Here is a 25518-nt window from a genome sequence, read left to right as displayed (position 1 = left end):
AGAATAAGAGATGCAAAAAAAGATTGGTCCTTCTGGAAGGACAATTAAAGCTTCCTCAAAGAGGAAGCAATGAAAAAGAATCGTAACATCACCAGGACTGGTCTTTGTTCACTTGTCTGACACGTATTTATGAAGCTGCCATACGCAAAGCACTGTGCTAGGCACTGTGATTAATACAAAAATGAATAAGTTATGGTTCCTGCCCTCTAGGAGGTTACAGTCTAGTAAGAAAAATAAACATTTTTACAGATCACTATGGTAAAAACTAGCAGGTAATAGATGCCATGAGTGGTACAAAGATAGTGCTGTAGGACTTCAGAGGAAACAAAGCTCATCTTTTAGAAAGTCCTTTATAGTTAGTAGCACATCTAAAGATTCTAAGTTCATTATTTTACAATTAAATGTTTATTTTCGGGGCGGCCAGGTGGCTCAGCGAGTAAGAGAACCGGCCCCAGTGTCGGGATGACCTGGGAATCGAATCCAGGCTCAGATACTCAGCACCACACCCAGAAATAACTGGCCATGTAACCTTGAGCAAGTTACTTAACCCCATTTGCTTTAAAAAAAAATGTTTATTTTCTTCCTAGGCAGGTGAGAAAGCAGGTGGCCCCATTTTTTTTTTTTTACCAACAGGGCATTAGACAGGCAAGCTCATGGGTGCTTTACTGAAATAGTTCTTTAGATTCTCTTTGAGTTACACTTCTTTTCCAAACTCAGAAAGATACATCATTTCAGTCCCTTCTCTACCCAGCTAGCAACAAGGGTGATCTATCTGGTGGATTCTGAATTCAGTAAAAATCAGAATGAAGACCATGAAGCAATTTGCCTGTACAGAAGAAGCACAAACAAGCTCTGAGACTCTTCTAAGCATTCCAGTCTGTTAGAACTAGAGCGCCGAGATCGGATCGAGCCTTCCTGCTGCCAAAAACATAACTGAGTGAACCAACTTCTCAGATGCCTATCAGATTATTGTAGTCAGTTTGGGATTGAATCACATGAATACATCTCTACACTAACTAGACTGTGGAGTCATGGTATCAAGGTGCTCAGAGCCATAGGAACGAGTATAATGGCATCGGGTCCATGGCATCTTGGCTGTGGCTAAGTTTTAACAGCATTGTTCTTACAAATCTCTAAACTGTGAGAAGGATTTGGACAATAGTCACAGCTGAAAAGTCTCATGGAGGAAAGAGAACTTATTGAGTTAGTGGGTAGAAAGGTAAACTTTGGGGAAGTATTGTAAGATCCAGGGGTAGGGAACCTGCAGCCTTGAGGCCACATGTGGCCTTCTAGGTCCTTGGGTACAACCTTTTGAATGAGTCCAAGTTTTACAGAACAAATCCTTTTATTAAAGGCATTGGTTCCGTGAAGTTTGGATTCAGTCAAATGGCTGTTCTTGAGGACCTAGAGGGCTACATGTGGCTTCAAGGCTGCAGGTTCCCCACCCCTGCAAATCTATGGTGATGAGATGAGAGAGGGAGGAAAGGAGGGTAAAAGAGAAAGAAGGAAAGAGAGAAAAAGAGACAGAGAGGGAGAGAGAGAGAGAGAGAGAGAGAGAGAGAGAGAGAGAGAGAGAGAGAGAGAAAGAGAGGAAGAGGAAGAAGAGGAGGAGGAAGAGGAGAAGGCATAGGGAAATTAAGTGACTTGTCCAATGTCACAGAGCTAGGAAGTGGGGGGGAGGAAAGAATCCAGTTTCTTTGATGCCAAATTTGGCACATTTTCAAGAATATCAAGTTACCTTTTCTTTTTTTTTTCTTTTGGAGCGGGAAGGCAGGGCAATCAGGGTTAAGTGACTTGCCCAAGGTCACATGGCTAGTAAGTGTGATCAAGTTTCTGAGGCTGGATTTGAATTCAGGTCCTCCTGACTCCAGGGCCAGTGCTCTAGTCACTGTGCCACCTAGCCACCCCTCAAGCTACCTTTTCATGGTGAAGCTTCCGTGATCCCCTCTACCATCAATACAGATGCATTTTTCTTATTTTAAAAAATTATTTTGAATGAATGATTGAATAAGTTCACATACTTTTAGATTTTTTTTACATACTGGTTCCGTTTCATATTTAATAGCTCACTTTATATTTTATCAATACTAACTGAAGTACACCAGTTACCTTTTCAAGGTACAATGACAATATCTGTATAGTGATGAAGAGCCTGCCATATTAAGTCTCCTGGAAACATGAATAATTTCCTGAAAATTGAGTTATTTTCATTCATTTATTGCTCCAATTTCCTTTCTTGATTGGTAACATGCAAATGAGGTCCCTTTAAATAAATCAAGTATCCTACTAAACCAGTATAAATAGCACATTAAAAAAAATAAAATCAGTTACTTACAGGTGTATTTGCAGGTGACTTCTCACTGCTATTAGACTCCACTGCACAAAAACAAAAAAAACAAAATAAATTGCTTCCAATTTCCTTTTTCCTTCTGGTGACTACACTTGCGATTCCCATGCTGGTTTAAAAACCAACGACTGCTTTTTTATGAGCCAAGAGCATTGGAAAATCATGATGAAGTAGACCAAAGAAACAGGGTGGACCCAACACCAAGAGAAGGTAAGACTGATGTGTAACATATGTATATATTACTGCATAAATTAGCACCAGTTTCTAAACTATAGGCAGCAACTATTCCTTACTTTGAAAAGATAGGAAATTTCGGTGATGTACATTGTAGTCTGGCTTATGTCTTCTCTCCTCCCTGTCCTACAGGGGAAAATGCTAAGCAGAGAAAAGGCAGAAGAAAAGACCTTGTGCCACAGTTACCAACAGAACCATTGCCACTGGATAGTAAATGCTTCTGATCTCCCTGTTTAAAAAAAACAGAAGAGGAAAAACAAACCCCCCCAAATACACATAAGTAAATGACGTGATGTTCTTTGAGGGTCTCAGAAACCAAAATGAAACTGGTCTGGCAAAATGATCAATGGTTTGGGGTTTTTTTTAAGGTCTAGAAATGTCATGGATTCTACGTTGAAGAAATAGCTCTTTGCTAACTGTGTGCCAGAAACAAGCACTTTTCTAGGAAAGCAGAAGGAGAAACAAATACCAGCCGACTTTGATTCACGCCTCTCCCAACCCAGCAGGGATTCATGCCTACTCAGTGCGACAGGAGAAATGTGCAACTAGCCAATATGTCATTTACCTGACTGGGAGAAAAACTGTGAGCGTCGCCAAGAGTTCCGTACCCTAAGCGGAACAGTGGCTGTGCCAGGCGACTCTAGATCAGATGTTAGAACAGAACAGATTACAAAATGTGGAAATAGAAGGAAAACAAAAATGAACCTTGAGAGAGGGGGAGGAGGGAAGGGTGTGTATGTGTGGGGTCCAGGTCATAGGTGACACATGGACTGAGGTTGAGAATATGAAAAAAAAAATTTTTTCACTAGAATGTGCGTACAATTTGAATGCCAATGCCCCCCTTTGATTGGTACAGATCTGTGTGTGCGGTGAACTCCCTCTACCAAAGCAGACTGGCAAAATTGTTCAACCTGATCTGAGGGGTGTCTGTACCAAGATGTGAAATGGCTTACCCAGAGTTGCCCAGATAATACGTGTTAGGAGTGGGATTTGAACCCAAGAGTATATGATAGATAGCTGTTTGCAAGTGACTGAAAGGCTGTTTGGTGGAGGAAGAATTACATTTGTTCCTTTTGGACCAGGAAATTGCCAAGAGGCCGGTTTCAACCTGCAGTCAGAAACAAATTTCTAACAATTAGAACTGTCCCACAGTGCTGCCGTTAGTGGGAATGGGTTCCTCCTTATAGATCTCCCAGCAGAGGCTGCATGACAACTGGTTGGGAAAGCTTTTGTGAGGATTCCTTTTGACTATAGATTGATTGGCTGGCCTTAGAGGGTTGGTTACAAAGCTCAAATTCTGTGATTTTGTCTTCTGACTGCAAACCCAGCATGCTAATTACTACATCATACTCTGCCTCTTACATAATATTTATAAATATAGTAAGGATTTTTACATCTAGATCTGTGATTTTATTGGAGAAGGGAACTCCCAGGAAAGAAACTTCATAAATTAACATTATCCATGCAGTACTGAATTTTAATTTATTTTATTAAACATTTCCCAATTACATTTTAATCTTTTTTAAAAATTAAAAAAAAATTTTTTTTTTACATTTTAATCTTAAGAGCTTTGGAGACCCACAGTTTTGACAGCTCTGCAGTGGAATCAGGAAGTCTTGAATTCAAATCAGGCTGCAGACACTTACTAGATGTGTGATCCCTGACAAGTCACTTAACTTCTGTTTGTCTCAGTTTCCTCATCTGTAAAATGGGCATAATAATAGCACCCACTTCCAAGGGTTGTTGTGAGGATTGAATGTGCTTATTTCCTCATATGATATTCATAGTTTTCATTACAAATAAATAGTTACTAAGATATGAGTACATTTTATTGAAATATCCCTCCCACTGAGATACCATTTTTGTTTTGTGAAACAGTTGGTGAAAGAAACTTCATATTGCCAAACTTTCGATGCCTTCTTCTAATGATTTCAGGGTTTAAAAACCATGACCCCTGTTCTGCGCCCCGCCCTCAAATCAGACATTTTGGGAGTATGTTTTAGAAAAAGACCAGAATTGCCATCTTTTGTAGACAGGTTAGTATATGCTAAAATCAGAATCACAATTTTAGATTTGGAGAAAAACGTAGAGATCTGCATTGGGGGAGATAGTCCCCATACAGATGAAATCACAGTTTCACTGACCTACTAGTAAAAGATACTGGAATGACAGCTTCATTAATTTAGAAATATAACTTTATAAAAAATCAGGAGATGCCAAAGTCTGATTTCTCTTGTCTCACCTGCTTGTATGACTTTGGGACTTCTTTTGACTATTCTTGGGGCTTTCCATGGTGCCTCAGGAAGCATTACTGGGGGGACCTCGTCAGCCTGTAAGACCCCACTGGCCTTGGCACTCTGCCTCATTCACCACCTTCTGTCCTTCTGATTGGAAGCTGGAGCCATGAACTCTCAAATCTCCATTTAAGGCAGGAGCTCGGCCCCCTTCCCCAACACTTCCCCTCCCCAGCTTCTTTTTGTTATTGTCTTCCCTCATTGTAAGATTGTAAGCTCCTTGTGTACAGAGTTGGCTCTTTCTTTCTTTCCTCCCTCTGTTCTTTTTTTTCTCCTATTTGTATCCTCAGAGCTTAGCACAATTCTCAGCACATAGTAGGTATTCAATAATTATTTGCTGACCGATTAACTGGTGAACAGAACAATAGACTAAGAGCCAAGAGACCTAGTTTTAATCTTGCATCTACTTTTGATATGAAAAGTCACCTAAACATGTTTCAGTTTTTATAATTTATAAGAAGAAATACTTCTGAACATCACTTACCAGAGACCTAAAGACCTTCACTTTATAAAGGCAGTGGGCTGGGGAGGGACACAATATATAAAGTCATATGAATCCAAGGTTCTGTGTTTCTCAGAAAAATACAATGGATAAACCTAAAAGCATCACTATACTTTCCTATCAGCAATGTCCTTAATGTACACTTTTAATTGTCTAACACTTTCAATCACTCTACAAGAATGTATGAAAAAAATTAAACAATAATATATCTCTCCAATAGATATGTTCAATCACAGGATCATAGAGGAAATGCAGAAGCATACATGTTTGTCTTGAAGAAAACCTGTTTAAACTCCTAGGATTTAGAGGTGGAGAGGACCAGTAAAATTCATCTATATACCAATGCTCCCTAATTGGTTTTTTAGAAACGCTACATTTGGGCAATTTATAAGTGAGGTAAATTCCTTTGGTTTAACAGTACATTCTCTAGCATAAAATTCCTTTTAAACATGTAACTGAAGATTTGTTTATATTAAAGGTAAACATGCTCTGCATATAATATCCATTTATGTCCACTGGTACTGAATCCAAATCCAACAGGAATTTATTGAGTGTCTACTATGTTTAAGGGATTGAGGTAGGTGCTGGGGATACAGGAACCAAATGGATTGGAACCACACTCAATGGGATTCACTGACAGGCAATTATTGGCCTTTAAACCCTTAAATTCACTGGTCTGAAACTAATACTTTAATGACAGAATGGAAGCAGTTTTCACATTAAGAAGTTGGTACCCACAACTATGTGTACTGGTTATTTCTCTCCTAAAACAGATGTTGGTTGTTGTGAAGACAGGGCCTAAATCATGTCCCAGAAGGCAACATAAACTCTAATGCCATATCAAAATAATGGTTCTTCATTGCTAAGAGTAAGTCAGAAACAGGCACTTTTTCAATGAAAAGAGAAGTGGAAACAAATAGCCAGGCATCTCTGGCCTGCACCCTTGTGTGCAGCTCCAGATCATATCCACCAAAAGCTAATCAACTATGCTTTTCCTCTCCTCCCTTCTGTTTCTCCTTTAGCAGTGGAATCACTTAAGGCCAATGCAGCTCACATACAGTATATTACTTATTAAGGCCTTGAGGAAGGGGGTCTCCCTCTGAAGGCTGCTGGTGGCCTTGGCTGAGGGAGTGGAAGGCAGCGTCAGATTTGTTGGATATACCAGTGGGTCCCCAACAGCAGTGACATCAAGCTCAAAGAGAAATGAGGGGAGGGGATCACTATACCATACCTAAGAAACCCTGCAGGCCACATATGGTCTTAGAAAATACCATATTAATATCTATAATATATTGCATTTTATTATTTTGTTAAATCCCAACTGTTCTCCAATTATATCTTGATCTGGTTTGGGTCACACTTGGGAATGTTGCGGGCTGCATGTGGACCATCGGCATTATGTTCCACACCTCTGCTACAGCTGTGGATCCCTGAGTAAGAAGACAGGAATATAATGAAGTCACAGCCCCCATCCTAAAGTCCTTCCTCCTCCTCAAGGCAGCTTCAGTCATGTTCCTGATTATTTGCAGGCTCCACATCCCCATTCTCCAGTCATATAATCTACTAGAGTCCCTGGTAACCAATCAGGGCTGATGGTTCTGCCATATATAGGATATGCCTTATCTTTTCTTGGAGAAATGAACCCTTTATCACAGCCCTGAATAAAAGTAGGTGAAATTCATAGGAAACTTTTTCTTTTTCTTTACCTTGTGAATCAAGATTTGGCAAAGTTGATTGGTTGGTTTCTGGTACTTGGTTCAGGTATGGAAACAACAGAACTGCTTTTGGTTCTGGAGACTTTGGCTTCGTTGCCTGTGTAAATAAGCAGCAGATATGACTATTAAGGGCGTTTGGAGTATTAAACACTCAGGAAGAAAGGAAATTTAAGGACAGAGCAGACAACATTCCTCTATTACAGAAATAGGAGGAACCAAAACATTTGATCTTTCGGATTCTTTCTGAGTTTCTGCATTTAAATGACCATAATTGGAGACTTTAAAATTGGGCAACTCCCCCATCATCCCAACTGGCATTGACCACTTTTTCTCCCAGAAAAACCAAATTCCATGTGGTAGAAGAGCCATGATTATCACATACTTCCTGTAACCCTAAAGAGGCAAAGCTCTAACTCAGTTACATAAGGAGTGGGTACTATGCACTGTTTTCTTGAGTTCTTATGACTGACGTGAGGATATTCTTCTCTTCTTACAAGTGGCAATGCTTATTTATTCAGCATTTTAAAGGGATAAGCACATAAGCAAGTTTTCCCAAAGTCAGAGTTATATTAAAAAATTTAAAAAAAACCTTTTTTGATGGATAAAATGTTCTTAAATATTTACATATGCCTACTCCTGGGTCTTTTTTATGACAATAGTTTAAATATGAACTATGTAAGTTCATAAGAGAGAAATTAAGTGACTTGCTCTCAGGGTCACGAAGTTGGTTATTAGGTTCTGAACTCAGGTCTTCCTGACTCCAAGTCCAGAACTCAACACTGACTTTGTTCCCTAAGTTGCCTCTATAAAATAAGTGTTTGTATAGAAAATAACCTAACAAACATCAAACCTTACTGACACCCCTCTAGATTTCTTCCTCAGTCTTCATTCATGTACATATGTACACACAAACCTGGCTTCTCAAAAGAGAATGCTGAGTACTAATTCAATTTCTGCTTCCTGAATGGATCACTGTGATGGATTCTTGTAACTAAACTACAAAACAGAATGCCCTCACTGGGCACTGGAGTATCTAGGGCTATTTGTGCTGAGTGCTAGGAAATAGCCCCAGACTGAGTTCCCATGCCTTCTTCTTTCCACAACCTCCACTGGGTTTCTTCTCTTGTGACCAGTCTGTCAGCTATCTCCTTTCACTATGATTGGTAAACCCCACTCTAGCAGTGCCCTTCTCTCTTAATTTGTGACTCTTAAATCAACGAACTTTAATGCATGGAATTTGTGCTTATATTCTTTTTTGGCTACTCGGATTGCATCTTGGAGGCTAGAAAACTGAGTTTATCAGACAGAAGGATTTCTGCACATGAGGTGTTTCTGGATTGACTTCACAAGTAATCTGTCTATAATTATGAAAGTTTAATGTTAAGAAAGCTTTCTGGGAAAATTCTATTTTCTGTTATGGATTATAAATTCAACCCAAATGAGGGACTGAATAAACTGCAGCATATAGGTCAGGGTAGTTATCTAAAAGTTAACTTTAATTTAAAATTTTTTATGATGCCTTTAATCATACAGGAGTTAGTACCCCATAAATTTTAACTTTAAACTGTTTTCTTACAAGCAGTAGCTGAAAAGACAAGTGAGGGTGAGGGAGATAGCCATGGCCCAAGGGCAGTAAATCAGTAGGCTATGGGCTTTTTATCAGATGCTCTCATGCATGTTTGCAGGGTTTTGATTTTGTTTTACAAAGAAAAAGTCTTCAGAGAAATCAAGAAAAGTAATGGTGACTACAAATACAGATCTCTTTTACCCTTCCAATGATTTAGCTTCTATATGCAATGCAGGCAAAGAATTGTTACTGATGGGGGCTGAGGAGAAGTAATAACTCTGCCGCTTTTCCCTAGTTGGTTCAAAACACTTTTCACCCATGAGTTCATTAAAAAGAGGCTCCCAGCAAGGCAGTTTCCTCTATGGGTCTCTGTAACAAAGAAATGAGATTTCTTCCTACCTGCAAACAGGCATCATCACTCCATTTGGGGACAGGGAATAACTTTCACAGGGGAAGCCCACAGTGATTATGAACAAATATCTGCTGAACCCTTGTTGTGTGTAAGTCAGTACTCTGCGCACTAGAGGTGGCCCAGGAATACAGGCCATGCATGACTCACTATTCCTGGCTTTATTGTTCTCAATGACACTGTCACTCTTTTAGTCATTCACAACTGAAACTGAGGGGACCTAGCAGTGTGGAGGGAGCCCAGATTCTGGGGTAAGAGAACCTGGGTTCAAATCCTGACACTAATTATGTGATTTTGGTAAGTCACATAATGGCTAAGGCTCCAGTTTCCTCACCCATAAAACGAGAAGGTTGGACTTGTTAATGTCCAAGTTCTTCTGAGTTCCACTGCTAGGTCACGGAGGCAGTGTCTGGTCTCTGGCCAAGTGCAATCAGAACTCAAGCATAATCTCTCTCAAATCTGCTCCTTCCTTAGAGTACTTCCATAATCATCATCCCACGAAAGGCCTCCATTTCCTCCTACTTAGGTTACTACAATAGCCTCCTTTGTTTCTTTCAAAACTCAGCTCAAGCGCCACCTTCCACATGAGGCCTTTCTTGATCCTGCTGCTATGGCCTTTATCTCTAAATCACCTGGTCTTTATTTTGTGTATACATGTATATACATGCCATCTTCACTGGCTGGACTATAAGTGCCTTGAGGTCAGGGACACTTTCAATTACATTTTTCTATCTCTAGCATAGCATCTAACACATAGCAGGCACCTAACAAATGCTTGATGACTGACCTAGCCAGTTTTCCTCCTTCCATATGGCTGCCCCATACTTTGCAATTCCTTCTTCACATCACTGACAAATTAATATTCTACATGCACAGATTGGGTCAGATCATTGTTCAGCTTAAAACCCTTAACAGGCTCTCTCTTTTCTTATGGAATGGTTCTAACTCCTCAATCTGACTTTAATGATCTCAAGCCTTCTGGGAAAATTCTATTTTCTCTTATGGATTATAAATTCAACAGGGTATAAATTCAACAAATTCTCCATATCCTTATCCTTTCTAAACTTATTTTCTACTACTACCATATATTTAGGCCCAACTGAGCTAACCCTCTATTATATATCTTATCACACCTAAGACTGGAAAGCTTCTTCCAGACTATTATGCTCCTTGTTGAAATGCTGTCTGTCTCTTAGGACACAACTCAAATGCTTCTCTTCTCCTTGGAGGTTTTCCTCATTTCCTCCTCTCTCCCAATCAAAACTATCTTTCATTCCCAGGACTTCACATGGTATATAGTCTACTGTTATTATTCCTAAAACATAGGTCTAAGCAAGATTCCCCTCTTCAAAAATCTTCAGTGGCTCTCTAGTACCAATAAGGAAAAATATAAAGCCCTAGGGCTTCATCTGCACATGGCTCTCCCAGTGGGGATGTTCCTCTACCAATTCATATGGGCACTTTACTTTGCTATAACTTATGATCTTGGAGATTTACCTACAGGCCCTGAGAGCTTAATTGATTTGCCCATGGTCAAAGAGCTGTCTTCCTGACTCCTGAGGCCACTTATAGTACAAACCTTTTCTCTGGCAACTACTCAAACCCCATAATTGTCCATGCAAATGGTATAATACATAAGTAGCTGGAATTTTTACACAATAATCTTGGGCTTTCCACCAAGAGCCCACTCACTACCTGCTGTCTTAGTTTTAGTTCAAGATTCTTTCACTTAATAGAAAGAATTGGAGCCACAACTGGCAAATTTCTCAGTTTACTTCCAGAGCCACTCTGGATTAGAAGTTATTTTAAAAAGATAGTCACCATGATAACACGTATTACACAGGTAACACAATTAGCAAAGGCCTGTAAACTCTGTTTAGAAATCAACCTGAGAGAGCAATTAACTTAAGAATGTGAACAATTAACTTAAGAAAAATAGCATGTGTGACCCACTGGCCTAGAATGGCAGTCTTTGAGCATTTGGATACAGAAAGCTGAAGATGGGTCATTGCCCTTGGTCACTGAGAAGTGTGAGGAGGATTGGAGACCATTACACAATCTGTTGCCTTTAAAAAAAAAAAAACTTGCAAAGTAAAATTACGTGAACTTATGCATTATCGTGTGCCTGCTCTCTTAATTCCTTTACCTTCTGTGACAGCACCAACTCCACCTTTCCACTCATTTCACTCTCTGGTTTCCTCTGGTCTTTGTCTTCGGCTTCTCGATCCTTCAGCTGGTGGCTGGGATTGAGCTCCACAAAGGCCACAGTTGGGCTGGCTCGGGTCACAGTTGTTGTAAAGTGTTGACACTCTGAAATGAATCCATAAACAGAAGAATGGACACAATTTTTTTTAAAGTGTACAAGATTTAAAAAAATTAATAAAACATCAAATTAACCATTCATAATACAATATTCCAAAGTATGTTTATCCTTCACTACAGCTTAAGTACTGAACAAGGAGTCAGATCAGACATGGTAAAAGGAATGAGATACAGAACAGCTAATTTGGGGTCACTTAATCTAAAACACAACATTCCCAATAAAATCTCTAGTTTATGCATCATTGCCAAAACTTGAAAATACCAGTGAAAAATACAAAAATTGAAATTTACATGAAGGTCAAATGAAATTATATACTGGAGTGATTCTAATAATTTACTTTATGGCTCTGGAAAGAAGCCAGGAAAAGTATTATTACTGTTTTTCTGATAAAGAAACTGAGTCTCAGAGAGATGAAATGGCTTGCCTATATCCCTCTGGGGATAGTAAACATCAGAGGGCAGACCTCAAGCCCAGATCTTCCCACTCCAAGGTTAAGGGTTCTTCCTACTGTACCACACCCACACTTGTCTAGGTATTTCCTACAATATGAGTTTGAATGCCTCTGCTTGTTATAGAATGATCTGTCTACAGAAAAAGAAGGCCTTGATCTGAATATCCTTGGACAGCTTTTAATAGGCACACACCATCCACAGTATCCATCTAAATCCCCTTGTATGATCAATTGGATATGGCATATACTTAACCTCCATTTTTTTGAAACTTGGAACATAATTCAACTACTTAAATGGTCATAGAGATTTTTAGTTTTTCTCTTTGCTTGTCAAAGATATTTCTGGTCAAAGATTTGTTTGGTCTGGAGTTCTTGGTCAGGAATTAAGCCTCCAATTATAACATTGCTCCCATGAGCAAAACAAATTAAGTTATGATCAGCAGTTTAGGACGCAGATATGAGGCATATCTATGGTGGTAAATAAGTTGGGACACTATTTCAAGATAAAGAAATTTTCTAATAAGACCTCTAGATGTCAGTATAATCCTTTCATTAGGAAAGGACTCTAAAGGCTCATGACAGACATATTTGCAGATTCACTGGAGAGGAAACAAGAGGCAGCATAGTAAGAGTGAGACTTTGGGGTCAGGAAGACAAAGTGTTAAGTCCCCCTTCTGACGTAGACTGGCTGTGTGACCCTGGGCAAGTCACCTTAAACCTTCAATGCCCCCAAGTAACCAGAGGGAGTTTCATTAACCGGAAACTACCTGTACAAAATGGACAGGGAAGGAGGGAGGAAGGAAGAAAGGAAACAAGGAAGGAAAGAAAAAAGGAAGGAAGGGAGGGAAGGCTCTTAATACTTTGGAAGGTCAGTAGTTTCACTGATGGGAATAGAGAAGAGAGAGGCCCCTGAAAGATCAAACTTAGCTTCTGATAGGATTGTATTCAGTGGACATGGAATGTTAAATGGCTAATTAGTTACCTTCTCCAAAACATTTGTTCCGATAAAGCTTGAATACCAACATCCAAACTGGTTATATTAGTAGTTACTGAATTCTCTTTTAATCATCCTGCATATACTTTCATTCCCTTTTATGAGTGGGAATAAACCAGTTCCATAACGGAGCCTTATTGGTACACTAAAATCTGGAATTGCTTTCCCTTCTCACATCTCCTTCACCCCACCTGTCTTGATTCTAGTTTGGAGTAAAAGGTAATATTGCAGTAATTGGCCATGTTCCTTGGGAAGCTTTCATATGTGTAAATGGTCCATGGATGTGAGAATTTCAGGAGCCTACTTCCAATACTAAGAAGTCAGGCATTCGCTCAGAGCTGAACCCTGGGCAAACCATGATGGGAGGTAAAGGACAGGGATGGTACTCTTCCTCATAAGCTGCTGTGATTAACTTGGATGGCTCTCACATAGCTTTCCATCATTGGACCAGTGTGCCTAAGCTCTGCAGGTCCTCCAAGAGCCTGTGGTCTGCCTGACAAGCCTTTCATAGAAAAAGACTGTGGTTTAAAAACCCATGTGAATGACCCCAAAACTATTTCCATGGAACAAACCTGGTGTATCACATTCTGTGCTCCTGCTTTCTTCTTGTCCACAATCAGTTTCATCCTTTTCAGCTTCCTCAATGGTGGGAGTCTGTAAGGAAGAGTATTTCCATTAAAAGACAAGAGCTGAAGCACTAATATTTGCCATCCCTCTCTCCTCTTTTTAAAAAGTAGATTCTCAGGGCAGCTAGGTGGCATAGTGAATAGAGCACCAGCCCTGGAGTCAGGAGCACATGAGTTCAAGTCCGGCCTCAGACACTTGACACACTTACTAGCTGTGTGACTTTGGGCAAGTCATTTAACCCCAATTGCCCTCCAAAAAAGAAAAAAAAAGTAGATTATCTCTGCCTTAAATCTATCAGTCATTAAACGTGTATCTTTCTGCTTGATGTGGGAACATCTCCACTCATCCTGATCTATATCTTGCCATTGGACCCACAGGGTTCTGGAGGAGAAAGCAAGGCTGGTGCCTTTGCACTCCCTCACTTAAATCCAATTCACTTGTGAGTCAGGGCATCACCTTCCTGATGTCTTGGCTCTCTTCGAGAGCAAAGGACAAACAATAACAATATTGCTAACTAGTGAACTACTAGAGTAGTTTCCTAACTGGTTTCCCTGACTTTTTTCTTTCTCCAGGTCAAGCTATCCTGAATACTGTTACCATGTGAATATTTATAAAGAATTATTATTTAAAAAAAATCATATTACCACACCACCTTATCAAGTAATGTTCAAACTCCTTAACCTGCCATTCAAGGCCCTCCATCTAGCTACCTCCTCTATTCCAACTTTACGTCCCATTACTCCCCTACATAAACTCCTAAACTCCCTGTTCCTCCAACATACACTGGGCTTTCTGTTTCCATACCTGTGATCACCCTATTCGCTTCACCTATAGGTCCTCCCTAATCTTTGAGTATCAAAATCCTGACCATTTCTCAAAGCCCAGTTAAAAAATCATCTTTTCTATGATGCCTTCTCTAATCATAATGCCTTCCTATATGAATCTTTCTTTCCTCTATACTTTAACTTGTAGCACTTAAATGGTATTTGTCACTGTACTGTACTGTTATTTGAGTAGGTGTTTTATATACAAGACAGTAAGCTATTTGAAGGCAGGAAAGACATCTTGTACATTTTTTTTTGGAGGGGGGAAGGCAAGGCAATTGGGGTTAAGTGACTTGCCCAAGGTCATAGAGCTAGTAAGTGTGTCAGGTGTCTGAGGCTGGATTTGAACTCAAGTCCTCCTGATTCCAGGGCCAGTGATCTATTTGCTGTGTTACCTAGCTGCCCCTTTTATGTTATTTTATCCTCTAATGGATACAGTACTTTGCATATAGCTGATTTTCAATACATATCTTTTGAATAAATAAAATATATAATAACCTATCCTAGTGATAACTAAGATTAATATGTTATTGTTAGCATATTTTTCAGCAGGGAAAAATTCTTGCTATTACATGGTTAAAGGTGATTTGTTTTTGCACATTCTAAAAAACTAATTCTGAGGGATTTTATTAAAAAATTAAATTTACACCCCTTTGACAATTATGCATTTCTCCTCCAAAATCTGTATCCAAATTGTTAAAAAGAAAGTATGGTTTTTAAAGTTATATTTTTAATGGAAAATTTTAAACTTAAAAGGACTTTTTAAATCGAAGCCCTCAACTCTTTGGGTATGAACAATCTAAATGATGGATTCAGAGACAAAATATAATTTTTGTTTCTAAAGACTCAGGACTTTTAAAAAGAAGCCTACCTAACAAATGGCAACCCTATGTCTATACTGAAAGACCATAATGATCCATGACAATATACACTTTTGAAAACAGTAGATAAAACTGCACACTGCAGTTTATCTCCTATAAATTTTTAGTGTTTCCTAGGTGGTTTTTAAACAAATGATTTGCTGGGGGGTAGATGACTTTTGGGGGGTTTAATAAAGAGCCCAAATTGAATGGGTCAATGTTTCTGGCATTATAATGAATACTTTCTAATACAGACTTTACTTTTAGTTATTACAGTAAGAATAATCTGCCATGGTTCTAGAACATTAAAATCAACTGATACATGAATAAGTTGAGTTTTGAGAATTTGGAGGAAATGATGCATATCATAATGGTAAAAATGACAGTCTTATTGTCCTGTTACATTAATGTGGATAATATTGGCAGAATGCTAATTTCCAGCAATTTCTACACAAATGGACTAAATTATAAAAGTTATTTTATGCTGGGAAAAGACAATATGCCATGCCAGATGGCTGAATTACATTCCTGAGAAAGTAAATATTTCTAGTCACTGCAAATAAGCACAAAAAGACCCTCAAAATGCACCAGTAAGCCTCACCAACATGTTAAAGGACTTCATTGCTAAACCTTTTGAAAATTCTAAATCTTCTAAAAATTCATCTCCAAACCTTTTAAAAATGCAGTATACCTACAAACCTACTGTAAACCTAACTGTAAAGAAAAGAAAGTTATTCAAGTATTCTTATCTGATTTGGAATTTGTTATTATTATTTTGACAAATATACCACATAAAATTCTTATGTTAACTATATATCCCTTTTAAAACATTTTAATATTTTATACTGTGGCAGTATATGCTGTTGTATTCTCAAACCCAAACTATTTCCAAGCATCCAAAAGGATGGGTCACTTGAAAAGAAATCTGAAATTTGAACTAACAAAGATGAGTCTTCCTGATTCCAGAGCCCATGCTCTACACACTGTAGCATATTGCTGCACTAACACCTTATATCGGTAAACACTTAGAAAATGCTTGACTTTACTTCTCTCTGTTCTCCATTCCTTCTAGTTACTTTACCCCCATGTTCTTTCCACTCCAGGCACAAAATCACCTATGCTGCATATAGAAAAGGGTCAGCCACAGTGGTTTTCCTAAAACAGCTCTAAGATCAAGCCTACCCAGAAATATGGCTATGCAAAGAGTTCTACATCAAGGGTTTGGAGATTTGCCATGGTCCAAGCAGTATACTGAATAATTATTTACATAATTTGTGATTTTCACACTTTAAATCTATAGTCTAGCTTTTTGGCAACTGGGTGACCAAAGCAGTGGAGTGCCAGATCTGGAGACAGGAAGATCTGAGTTCAAATCCAGCTTCAGACACTTATTAGCTGTGTGACCCCTGGACAAGTTACTTAACCCTGTTTGCCTCAGTTTCCTCTTCTATGACATGAGCTGGAGAAGGAAATGGCAAACCCCTCCAGAATCTCTGCCAAGAAAACTCCAAATGGCATCACACACAGAGTCAGATATGAATGGAACAACTGAACAAAAACAACATACTCTAGTCATCAACAACAGTTTAGCTTTCTTTGGGGGAAAATGTTTCCTTACATATAGAGCTGGGCATGCTACTCACAGCTTTGATAGAAACCATTTTAAATAGCTTACTATTGGCTACTGAGTAAAGTTCAAACTCTTCTTTTTTTTGGAAGGGGGAAGGCAGGGCAGTTGGGGTTAAGTGACTTGCCCAAGGTCACACAGCTATTAAGTGTCAAGTGTCGATTCCAGACTCCAGGGCCAGTGCTCTATTCACTGTGCCACATAGCTATCCCTGTTCAAACTTTGAATGGCATTTGGGGTCGTTCCACACTGGAAAAGTAGAGTGGCAGAGGATTTCTGCCACTCTGATATACTAAGTTTGAGATAGCAATGCATACAGTGTGCTTGGAATCAGAAAGACCTGAGTTCAAATTCAGCCTCAGACACTAACTAGGTATATGACCTTGGGTAAATCACTTAATTTATTTGCTTTGGTTTCTTCATTGGTAAAATGAGACTAATAACAGAACCCACCTCCCAGGGTTGGTATGAGGAGCAAATGAGATAATATCTGTAACGTGCTTAACTTACTGCCTGGTACACAGTAGGCATTATATAAATGCTATTCTTATTCCTTTCCTCCCCTGCTGCATCCTTGTGTCTCCTTTAAAGTCCAACACTACCTCTTCCAGGAAGCCTTACTGGGTCCCCCTAGTTGACTTTTGTGTCTGATCTAGCATCTTCTCTACATGCCAATAACCATTTATTAAATATTTACTGAACTGAATATTAAAATTAAGGTTGCATTTAATAGTGATAATGTAAACAATACTAGCAACAATCCTACATTTACATAGTGTTTTAAGTTCTGCAAAGTGTCTTCCCCACAACAACCATGAAAGGTTGAGAATATAAATATTATTATCCCTGTTTTATAAAGGTCAGACATCAAATGACTTGTCCAGAATCATGTAGTTAAGTAAGTGTCAGAGTCAAGATTCGAACCCAGTACTCTCGATTCTAAGTTTAGTGCTCTTTCCATTGCACCAACAGGCTAAGAGCTTTTAAGAGAAGTAGCAAGCATACTAATACATCCAACTCACGTTGATGTGGAACTTTGCTAGGATGGAATCTCCAAATTTCCTAAACCACAATAATCTCACTTAATTTAGGCTTGGGCAGCCAGGTGGCACAGTGGATACTGTGCTGGGCCTGATATCAGAAAGACATCTTCCTGAGTTCAAATCTGTTCTCAGAAACCTACCAGCTGGTGTGACTCTGGACAAGTCACTTCCCCCTGTTTGCCTCAGTTTTCTTATCTGTAAAATGAGCTGGAGAAGGAAATGGAGAACCACTCTAGTATCTTTGCCAAAAGAGCTCCAAATAGGGTCAGGAAGAGTCAGACACTGCTGAAAAATGACTAAAGAACCACAGTTAAGGATCTTAAATTGCTTCTTTCTTCAGCACTGCACACCTCACATTTTAACTGCAATAATCAAGAGGACCCAGATGTGCCAGGCCCTTCATGTGTTAAATGTCAACAACCTCTGGCTAAGGACCTCTTTGCAGCTGATATCATTCCATAAACTTGTGAATATAACTGTAATTAGACACAAAGCCAGAAGTTTTGTATAAATAGAGCTGGCTAAACCTAACAGCCCCACAACTATATCTAGAAGGAACATAAACATGTTTTCTAAGAGGCTTTTGCTGAAATCTGTTTTTGAAAAGGAATTTGCAATTGGCCCCAGCTCCTTCTCAAAAGCCTTTAATACAGTGAGAAATGTTTCAATAGGCATCTGATTGAACATTTCCAAGACTGCTAGTAGGAAACATTATCAAGGTACTAAATTATGAAGCAGAACACCTCCAGTTTTAGCCTTATTAATTTTGTGGAGGGGTGGACACTAGGCATTTTAGGTACCAAACAAGTGTTTGACATTTGCTAAATGTGAAATTAAAAGAATGAGGGAGAAGAGCAATGAAGCTGGTGGGAAGGAATGGTCAGCAGGGAGTGGGAAGAGGGTATTTGGGACTGGTTGGCCAAAGGGCCCACAGTAATAGGAGGGACAGCTGGGGAGGTCAGTGGGTAGGAGTTTGGGGAGTTGACGCAGCAACAGGAAGCCAGGGAGTGAAAAATAATGAACAATGGGAAATATAAATGCAGAGAAAAAGTCAAAAGGAAATCTTCAGAGTGCCTGGATTTAAATACTGCACATTAAAAAAAAAAATGTGGGGGCAAGTAGGTGGTACAGCGAATAGAGTACCAGCCCTGGAGTCAGGAGGACCTGAGTTCAAATCCAGCCTCAGATGGTTGGCACATTTACTAGCTGTATGAGTTTGGGCAAGTCACTGAAATCCAACTGCCTTCCAAAAGGCAAAAAAAAAAAAGTGTGCGTATATATGTATGTATATATGCATTCATGCATGTATGTATGTGGTGGGGGGAGAGAGCTGAACAAATTTTTAATCTTTCTGGAAAAAGTACACATGGACAGCTAGGTGGCAGAGTGAATAGAGCACCCCACTGGAATCAGGAGGACCTGAGTTCATATCCGGCCTCAGACACTTAACACAAAACTAGCTGTGTGTCCTTGGGCAAGTCACTTAACTCCAATTGCCCTACCCTTCCCCTCCTCCCACAAAGAAAAAAAAGAAAGAAAAAGAAAAAGTATACATAAGCACCCCTATTTGTATGAAATAGGGGTATAATCCTCAATAGCCTAACCTTTATTCCATTTTTATTACTCTATTTTTTAATACTAAATGTTACATCTATCATCTTCCTCGAGTTTCGGGGAGCGGGGAGGGAGAAAGCATAACAGATTTATATTTTCTCCTCTTCCTTCCCAATTCCCAGAAGGAACCTTTCACAAAAATCTATGAGGTAGGCCCAGGCCCAGAAGAGAGAGTCATTACTATAAGTTAGGCTGATTTTTATGTGGGAGGCAGCATGGTAGATAGTATAAGGTAGGCACATTGGATATGAAATCTCAAGAGTATTTCATTTGAATACCACTGAGACTGGCTTTGTGACCTCGAGCAAGTCACAAACTTGCTATGCCTCAGTTTCCACATTTGGAAAACAGGGATAATGATACTTGCAATACCTACCTGACAGGTTTATCGCAGGGAAAGTGCTCTTCAAACCTTAAAACTATAAAAATTTTAGTAGGAACGCAGATTCAGAGTTGGAAGAGTTCTCAAAGGCTACATAGTCCAATGCCCTTCTTTTTTTTTTTTTTTTTTTTTTGCTTTTTTGGAGGGCAATTGGGGTTAAGTAACTTGCCCAAAGTCACACGGCTAGTAAGTGTGTCAAGTGTCTGAGGCCAGATTTGAACTCAGGTCCTCCTGACTACAGGGATGGTGCTCTATTCACTGTGCCACCTAGCTGCCCCTGCCCTTGGTTTTTGCAGATGAAGAAACTGATGCCTAAGGAAATTAAACAATGTGCCTAGGTAGCAAACACCAGAGGCAGAATTTGAACCCAGGGTCTCTGACTATAAAGCCAGTGTTGTTGTCGTTTTGAGGTACTCAGACATCTCATTATACTTGTTGTTGTGGCAGTTCCTTTGGAATATCACCTGCCACCTTTTTCTGCCAGACCCCCACCCCTTAAAACAGAACAAGGCCAAACTATCGTAGTTATAAGTGTTCAGTGAGAATGAGTATGAGTGAGTTTGCAGGATTGGCCTGGTCATTCAAAATAAACCATGGTCATTTTGATCAAGCTTGGCCCTGAAGAAAAGCTGAGAATACACAGATCACTCTTTTCTTGTAGGGTGGAGGGCCATGGATGTGGAATATTGAATAAAGTCTTGCCAGACACAATCGATGTGTTTATTTGGACTACTTTTTTTCTTCCCTTCTATTTTTCTCTTGTTAATCTCTTGCAAGGGAGGGCTTTGCTGGGTGGAAAAAGTTCTATGCAGAAATTGAGATATTGTAAAAAAAAAATAATAATAAAAATAAGATTTTAAAACCTACCTCAGAAAGCTAAGATACTAAAGATGAAACCGGGGTGGGACTAAGTGATTTATTAATGTCCTTTCTAGCTGGAGATTCTAACAGGAATCATTTCTATGAACTAAGTCTATTTAGATCAAATGACAGTCTTTTATAATTTGCATGTTGGAATGTCTTTACCCTAATTGTTCTTTTATCCCTATGCCAAGCAAACATTTCCTCACAAAAGGTACAATTTCAAAGATCTATTAAGAAATTTGCATGCCGGTTTTGTGTGGCAGGAAGAGGAATGAGTTGGGAGTCTGGTCTAATGACTGCTATTCATTTGCTGTGTGACCTTTGGCAAACCAATGCCCCTCTCAGGTTTCTTCATTCATCAAAGGAGGGTGACAGACCAGGTGATCTAAAAATTCTTTCTAATTTATGAAATAAATTTGGAGACACCAGCTATCAACTGATAGCCATTAAATACAACACTGCTATTCTGGTTTTCAGTCCATCATTCTGTTCCCCATCCCCTGAGAATGTTCTCTCCCCACCACATATGTTGCTGCCTATTGATATCATTGGTCCTCTGGGATCTACAGCTCAAATTCTACATTCATTGGCTCAAAACTCATAATAGATTAGAGTGCTGGGTTTAGAGTCAAAAGCCCTGGGTTTGAATCCTGCCTCAGATCTTACTAGCTCTGTGTCCACAGGGAAGTCACTTCTCATAGTCTCTGGTTCCTCATCTGTAAAATGGGGGAAATATTTGCACTACCTACCTCAAGGGATGTTGGGAGGGAAATGTTTCATGAGCTTCAAAGTTCTAGAAAAACCTAAGTTAGAGAGGCAGTGTGGTGTTGTGGATAGATGGAAGGTCTTGGATTCAGAAAGATCTGAGTTCGAGTCCTGTATCTGGGCTATGTCAGCCAGGAGGAAATCACAACCTCTCAGTGCCCCAGGATATTCTAGAAAACTGAGTTACAGAGGAGTTAGCAGTCTGCTTTGGTGGAAGGAGTTTCCATTCCATTCTTGGAGTTGTCCTTCAATGGAATCACATCTGGACATCTCCTCCCCCTAAAGACTTTCACCTCTTTTAAGTTCTTAATTTGTTCTGTTTTCATAATTATGTGTCACATTCCTAACCCCCTCCTCCCCAAATAAAGCTAAGGATCACCTCTACCTTATCTCTGTATCTGCTCCTGGTGCTTAACAGAGTACTTTGCACATAGTAAATACTTAACAAATAGTGGCCAAAAGTAGATGGGGGTTGCAGTTGAACACTGAAAGTCTCAAGGTACCTCTGAGATGAGGAAAATGTATCCTTCAATTGTGTAGGATCCCCCCCTCCCCACTACCGTACAATGAGATGTCAAAGGGATTACCTTAATTTCTTCTTCAAGTCCCTTCTATCAATTAACCTCTCCCAACCTACACTTCTTCCACTGAGTACTGGTCCAACAGTCACAGGCCCTGGGCTCCAATCCTTCCTCAGATACTTTCTACCTCTATGACCTTGGGCCACTCACCTGCCTTTCTTGGGCCTGTTTCTTCCTTTGTAGAATGAGGTAGTTGGACTAGAAGGCCCCCCAGATCCTTTCCAGTCCTACACTGATGACTAACTACTCCGCCATATGCAATCTCTGTCAATTTCCTTCTTTTACTCCTCTTTCATACTTTGTATTTTCATTCCAGTTTCCATGCCTTTGTTCATGATATTCCCCCAGCTTGGCCTTTCCATCTTCCCTCCTAATAACCTATGGCTTTATGGTCAAGTTCAAGAACAATTCTCTACAAACACTTCCCTGATTCCTCCTTGACCTTTCTTACTTACTTCTGAATTCTTAGAACACAGCCGGAGATGCACTAGATACAGCATTGGGCCTGGAGTCAGGAAGACCTGAGTTCAAATCCAGCCTCAGACATATACTGGCTGTGTGACCTTGGGCAATCACTGAATATTTGTCTGCCTCAGTTTCTCCATAGTAGAATGGGGATAATAGTAGCGGGGTTGTAGTGAAGATAAAATGAGATATTTGGAAAGTGCTTTGCAAAATTTAAATTATTATGTTTTATCATTTCATGTTATATCACATTAATAATTTTTTCCTACTCTAAAGCACTATACAAATGCTAGCTCTTATTATTACTCCCAGAAGTCTTTGGATGTCTATTTCTTTGTACAACTTGTTTCATAACATATTCAATTCCCCCCCTACCCCATCTCCCATAGCACCAAAAACAGTAGTGGGCATACAATAGGAACTATAAATGCTTGTTGATGAATGCTTGTTGATCAATGGTGTCAAAAGCAGATAGAAAAGGGGTTACTAATCCACATCTGAGGACCCTTAGATATGGAGGGTTGCAGACGGATTTAGTTTTTAAATGTAATGCTATTTATATTTTATTGTATTTTTATTCATTTTGTTAAAATTTCCCAATTACATTTTCATCTGGTTCAAGCCACTCTCATGTCTGACACCTTTATTTTGAGTGTATTTTCCTAGTAAATACTTGCCCAATTTCTGAGATATTTATCAGTTGGGTCTCATCTGTGCTTACCAAGGTGCCTTACGTTTAATAATTGCTGAAGTGAATAAATTTGAACCGAGATGATCACTATATGCTGTCTTCTAGCATTAGTAGACCAAGCTACGTTAATTTAAAAATCACGTTTATCAATTTATTTTGTATTTAAGGCCTTTTTCTGAATGGGAGTTATCACTATTCCTCCTCTCCCCAAAGGGGAGGCAAAATTTAATAGAAAAAGAGGAGGGTGTGAGAAAATTAAATTAATTTATGACAGCACAGCACAATTTATGAAAGTAGCATGGGAAACACAGTGCCATAAAATGTTAGGGTAACATTCCAACTCTTGCTTGTTCTTTACTGGATTTTCTTTTTTTTTTTTTGGCCTTTTGGCGGGCAATTGGTGTTAAGTAACTTGCCCAAGGTTACACGGCTAGTTTTTTGTTTTTTTGTGTGGGTGTTAAATGTCTGAAGCCGGAACCGAACTCAGGTCCTCCTGACTCCAGGGCCAGCACTTTACTCACTGCGCCACCTAGCTGCCCTCCTTACTGGATTTTCACAAATATCTATTAGGACCAGGGGGTGGAAGTTAACAGGGAGGCAAATTTCATTCAATATAAGTTGCATCTTTCTGCAATGGCAGCTGGCCCAAAGTAGTACAACTAATGCATGAGAGTTTCCCATTCCCTAGATGTGTTCAGACAGAGACTCTGATCACTGATCACAGTTACAGGTTCACAGATCAGGTAAGAAGGGATTTCGGATGAAAAAGAGAATAAATCGTGTTCTGGATGATATTTGGACTATATATCTCCAAAGTTCCTTCCAGCTGCAGAAATTTGTGATCTGGCTGAGGTCACTCCCTGCTTTCTGACTTCACCATCTTGCCTGCCCACTGATGAAGGAGGCCACTTGTACAGATGGTGTTCACTCCTGAAGAATTGTGACAATTTGGTGGTGGGTGAGGTAACTCCTCTGTAGGATGCTTTGGGAAAGCATTTTAGGATGAAAGACACTATTTGAAGAGGAGAACACTATTCTTTTCAGAATTATACAGAACTGGGCAAATGGGTCAAAACCAGAAATAAGCCTGGGGCTAATTTCAATCCCCCGGAGGCACTTGAGTTGGGTCTCCCATTGTTACTCGGTCACCTTATTCTGCCACATAGGCTTTTTTTTGTTGGTCTTCTGAACAAAATAATTTTGTCATTGCAACAGAAATGTAATTGCTGCAAAAACGAAATACAGCCAAGAAGATGTTTTTGTTGGAACAACAGGGAATGAAAGAAAATTAGAAATCAGCTCACTATGGAAAGACTTCTTAATAAAATGTTTTTGCTAGAGCTAAGAATTTTCCCAGTAGAACACTTAGCATGTCAATAGTCAAACTTGAGTTTTAAAACATTTTAGTGAAAAACCAAACTTTATTGTGGCATAACACCTAACTTCTGTTCTAATTCTATGTTCCACTTGGATTTCTGAGTTCCAGCTAAATGTAGTCAGGACATAAGTCATACACTATTAATGGGATGCCTAATTCTAGAGTCAACAGTTGTAAGGACAGGGCTGGACAGTCTGGCAAATGTTTAAGTCTCTGTGCAACATCTAGGTCTGTTCCAGAATTTCCCAGGCTCCTTGAGGGTCCACCTGGGCAAGGGATGACTCTAGGTTATTTATTTCTTGACTCAATACAAGAGCAGAATCCTTGGTTTAGAATTTTAGACTTATAACTGGATCTTGGAGTGTAACTAGGACCATCCTTTATCCCAGTTAAGAAAAACCACAAATCAACTTTATCCCTTCTGTGTCTGTTTTTTTCCCCCCCATTGGGTTATCTAATAAAAACATACTGGGGTTGGAGGAGGGTACAGGTTGTGATTATTGTTGTTATTATTTTTTTGCTGAAAAAATACCTTACCCCAGATAGCAAAACCCTATTATGTCAAAATAGAATTAAAATACAACCTTAAAAACGCTTTGGGTGGCAGCTTGATGGCTCAGTAGATAGGGTTCTGGGCCTGGAATTAGGAAGACTTGAGTTCAAAATTGGCTTCAGACACTTAGTTGTGTGACCATTGGGAAGTCACTTAACCTCTGTTTGCCTTAATCCACTGGAGAAGGAAATGGCAAACCCTTCTAGCATCTTTGCCCAGAAAACCCCATGGATAGTATGGTCTCCAGGGTCACAAAGAGTTGGACATGACTCAACAACATAAGTATTAGGGGAAGAGAATCTTCCATGTTTGGGATGGGATTAGGGATATAACTTCCATTACAGGAAAAAAAAAAACAGTTCTGAATTGTTTTGTTTGTTTTTTTTTAATAGGAAAAAAAACCCAAAC

General features: G+C 39.4%; 1 protein-coding gene across 19 annotated transcripts in view; it reads right to left on the bottom strand.

Annotated features, from left to right (window-relative positions):
- Window positions 1-25518, bottom strand: part of LIMCH1 (LIM and calponin homology domains 1) — a 384992-nt gene that overhangs the window by 25141 nt on the left and 334333 nt on the right. For all 19 annotated transcript variants that reach the window (XM_069105135.1, XM_069105132.1, XM_069105134.1 and 16 more), the window contains 4 exons: window positions 13409-13490; window positions 11215-11378; window positions 7084-7189; window positions 2336-2376 (listed from right to left, as the gene is read on the bottom strand). In XM_069105135.1, the coding sequence (XP_068961236.1) occupies window positions 2336-2376; window positions 7084-7189; window positions 11215-11378; window positions 13409-13490 (393 nt within the window). The remainder of the gene's footprint in view (window positions 1-2335; window positions 2377-7083; window positions 7190-11214; window positions 11379-13408; window positions 13491-25518) is intronic.

Source organism: Petaurus breviceps, unplaced genomic scaffold, assembly GCF_028583685.1.
Source record: "Petaurus breviceps papuanus isolate PSGF00001 unplaced genomic scaffold, PetGlider_PUasm1.0 76, whole genome shotgun sequence".
NCBI lineage: Eukaryota > Metazoa > Chordata > Mammalia > Diprotodontia > Petauridae > Petaurus > Petaurus breviceps.
This window is presented reverse-complemented; position numbering and strand designations above follow the sequence as displayed.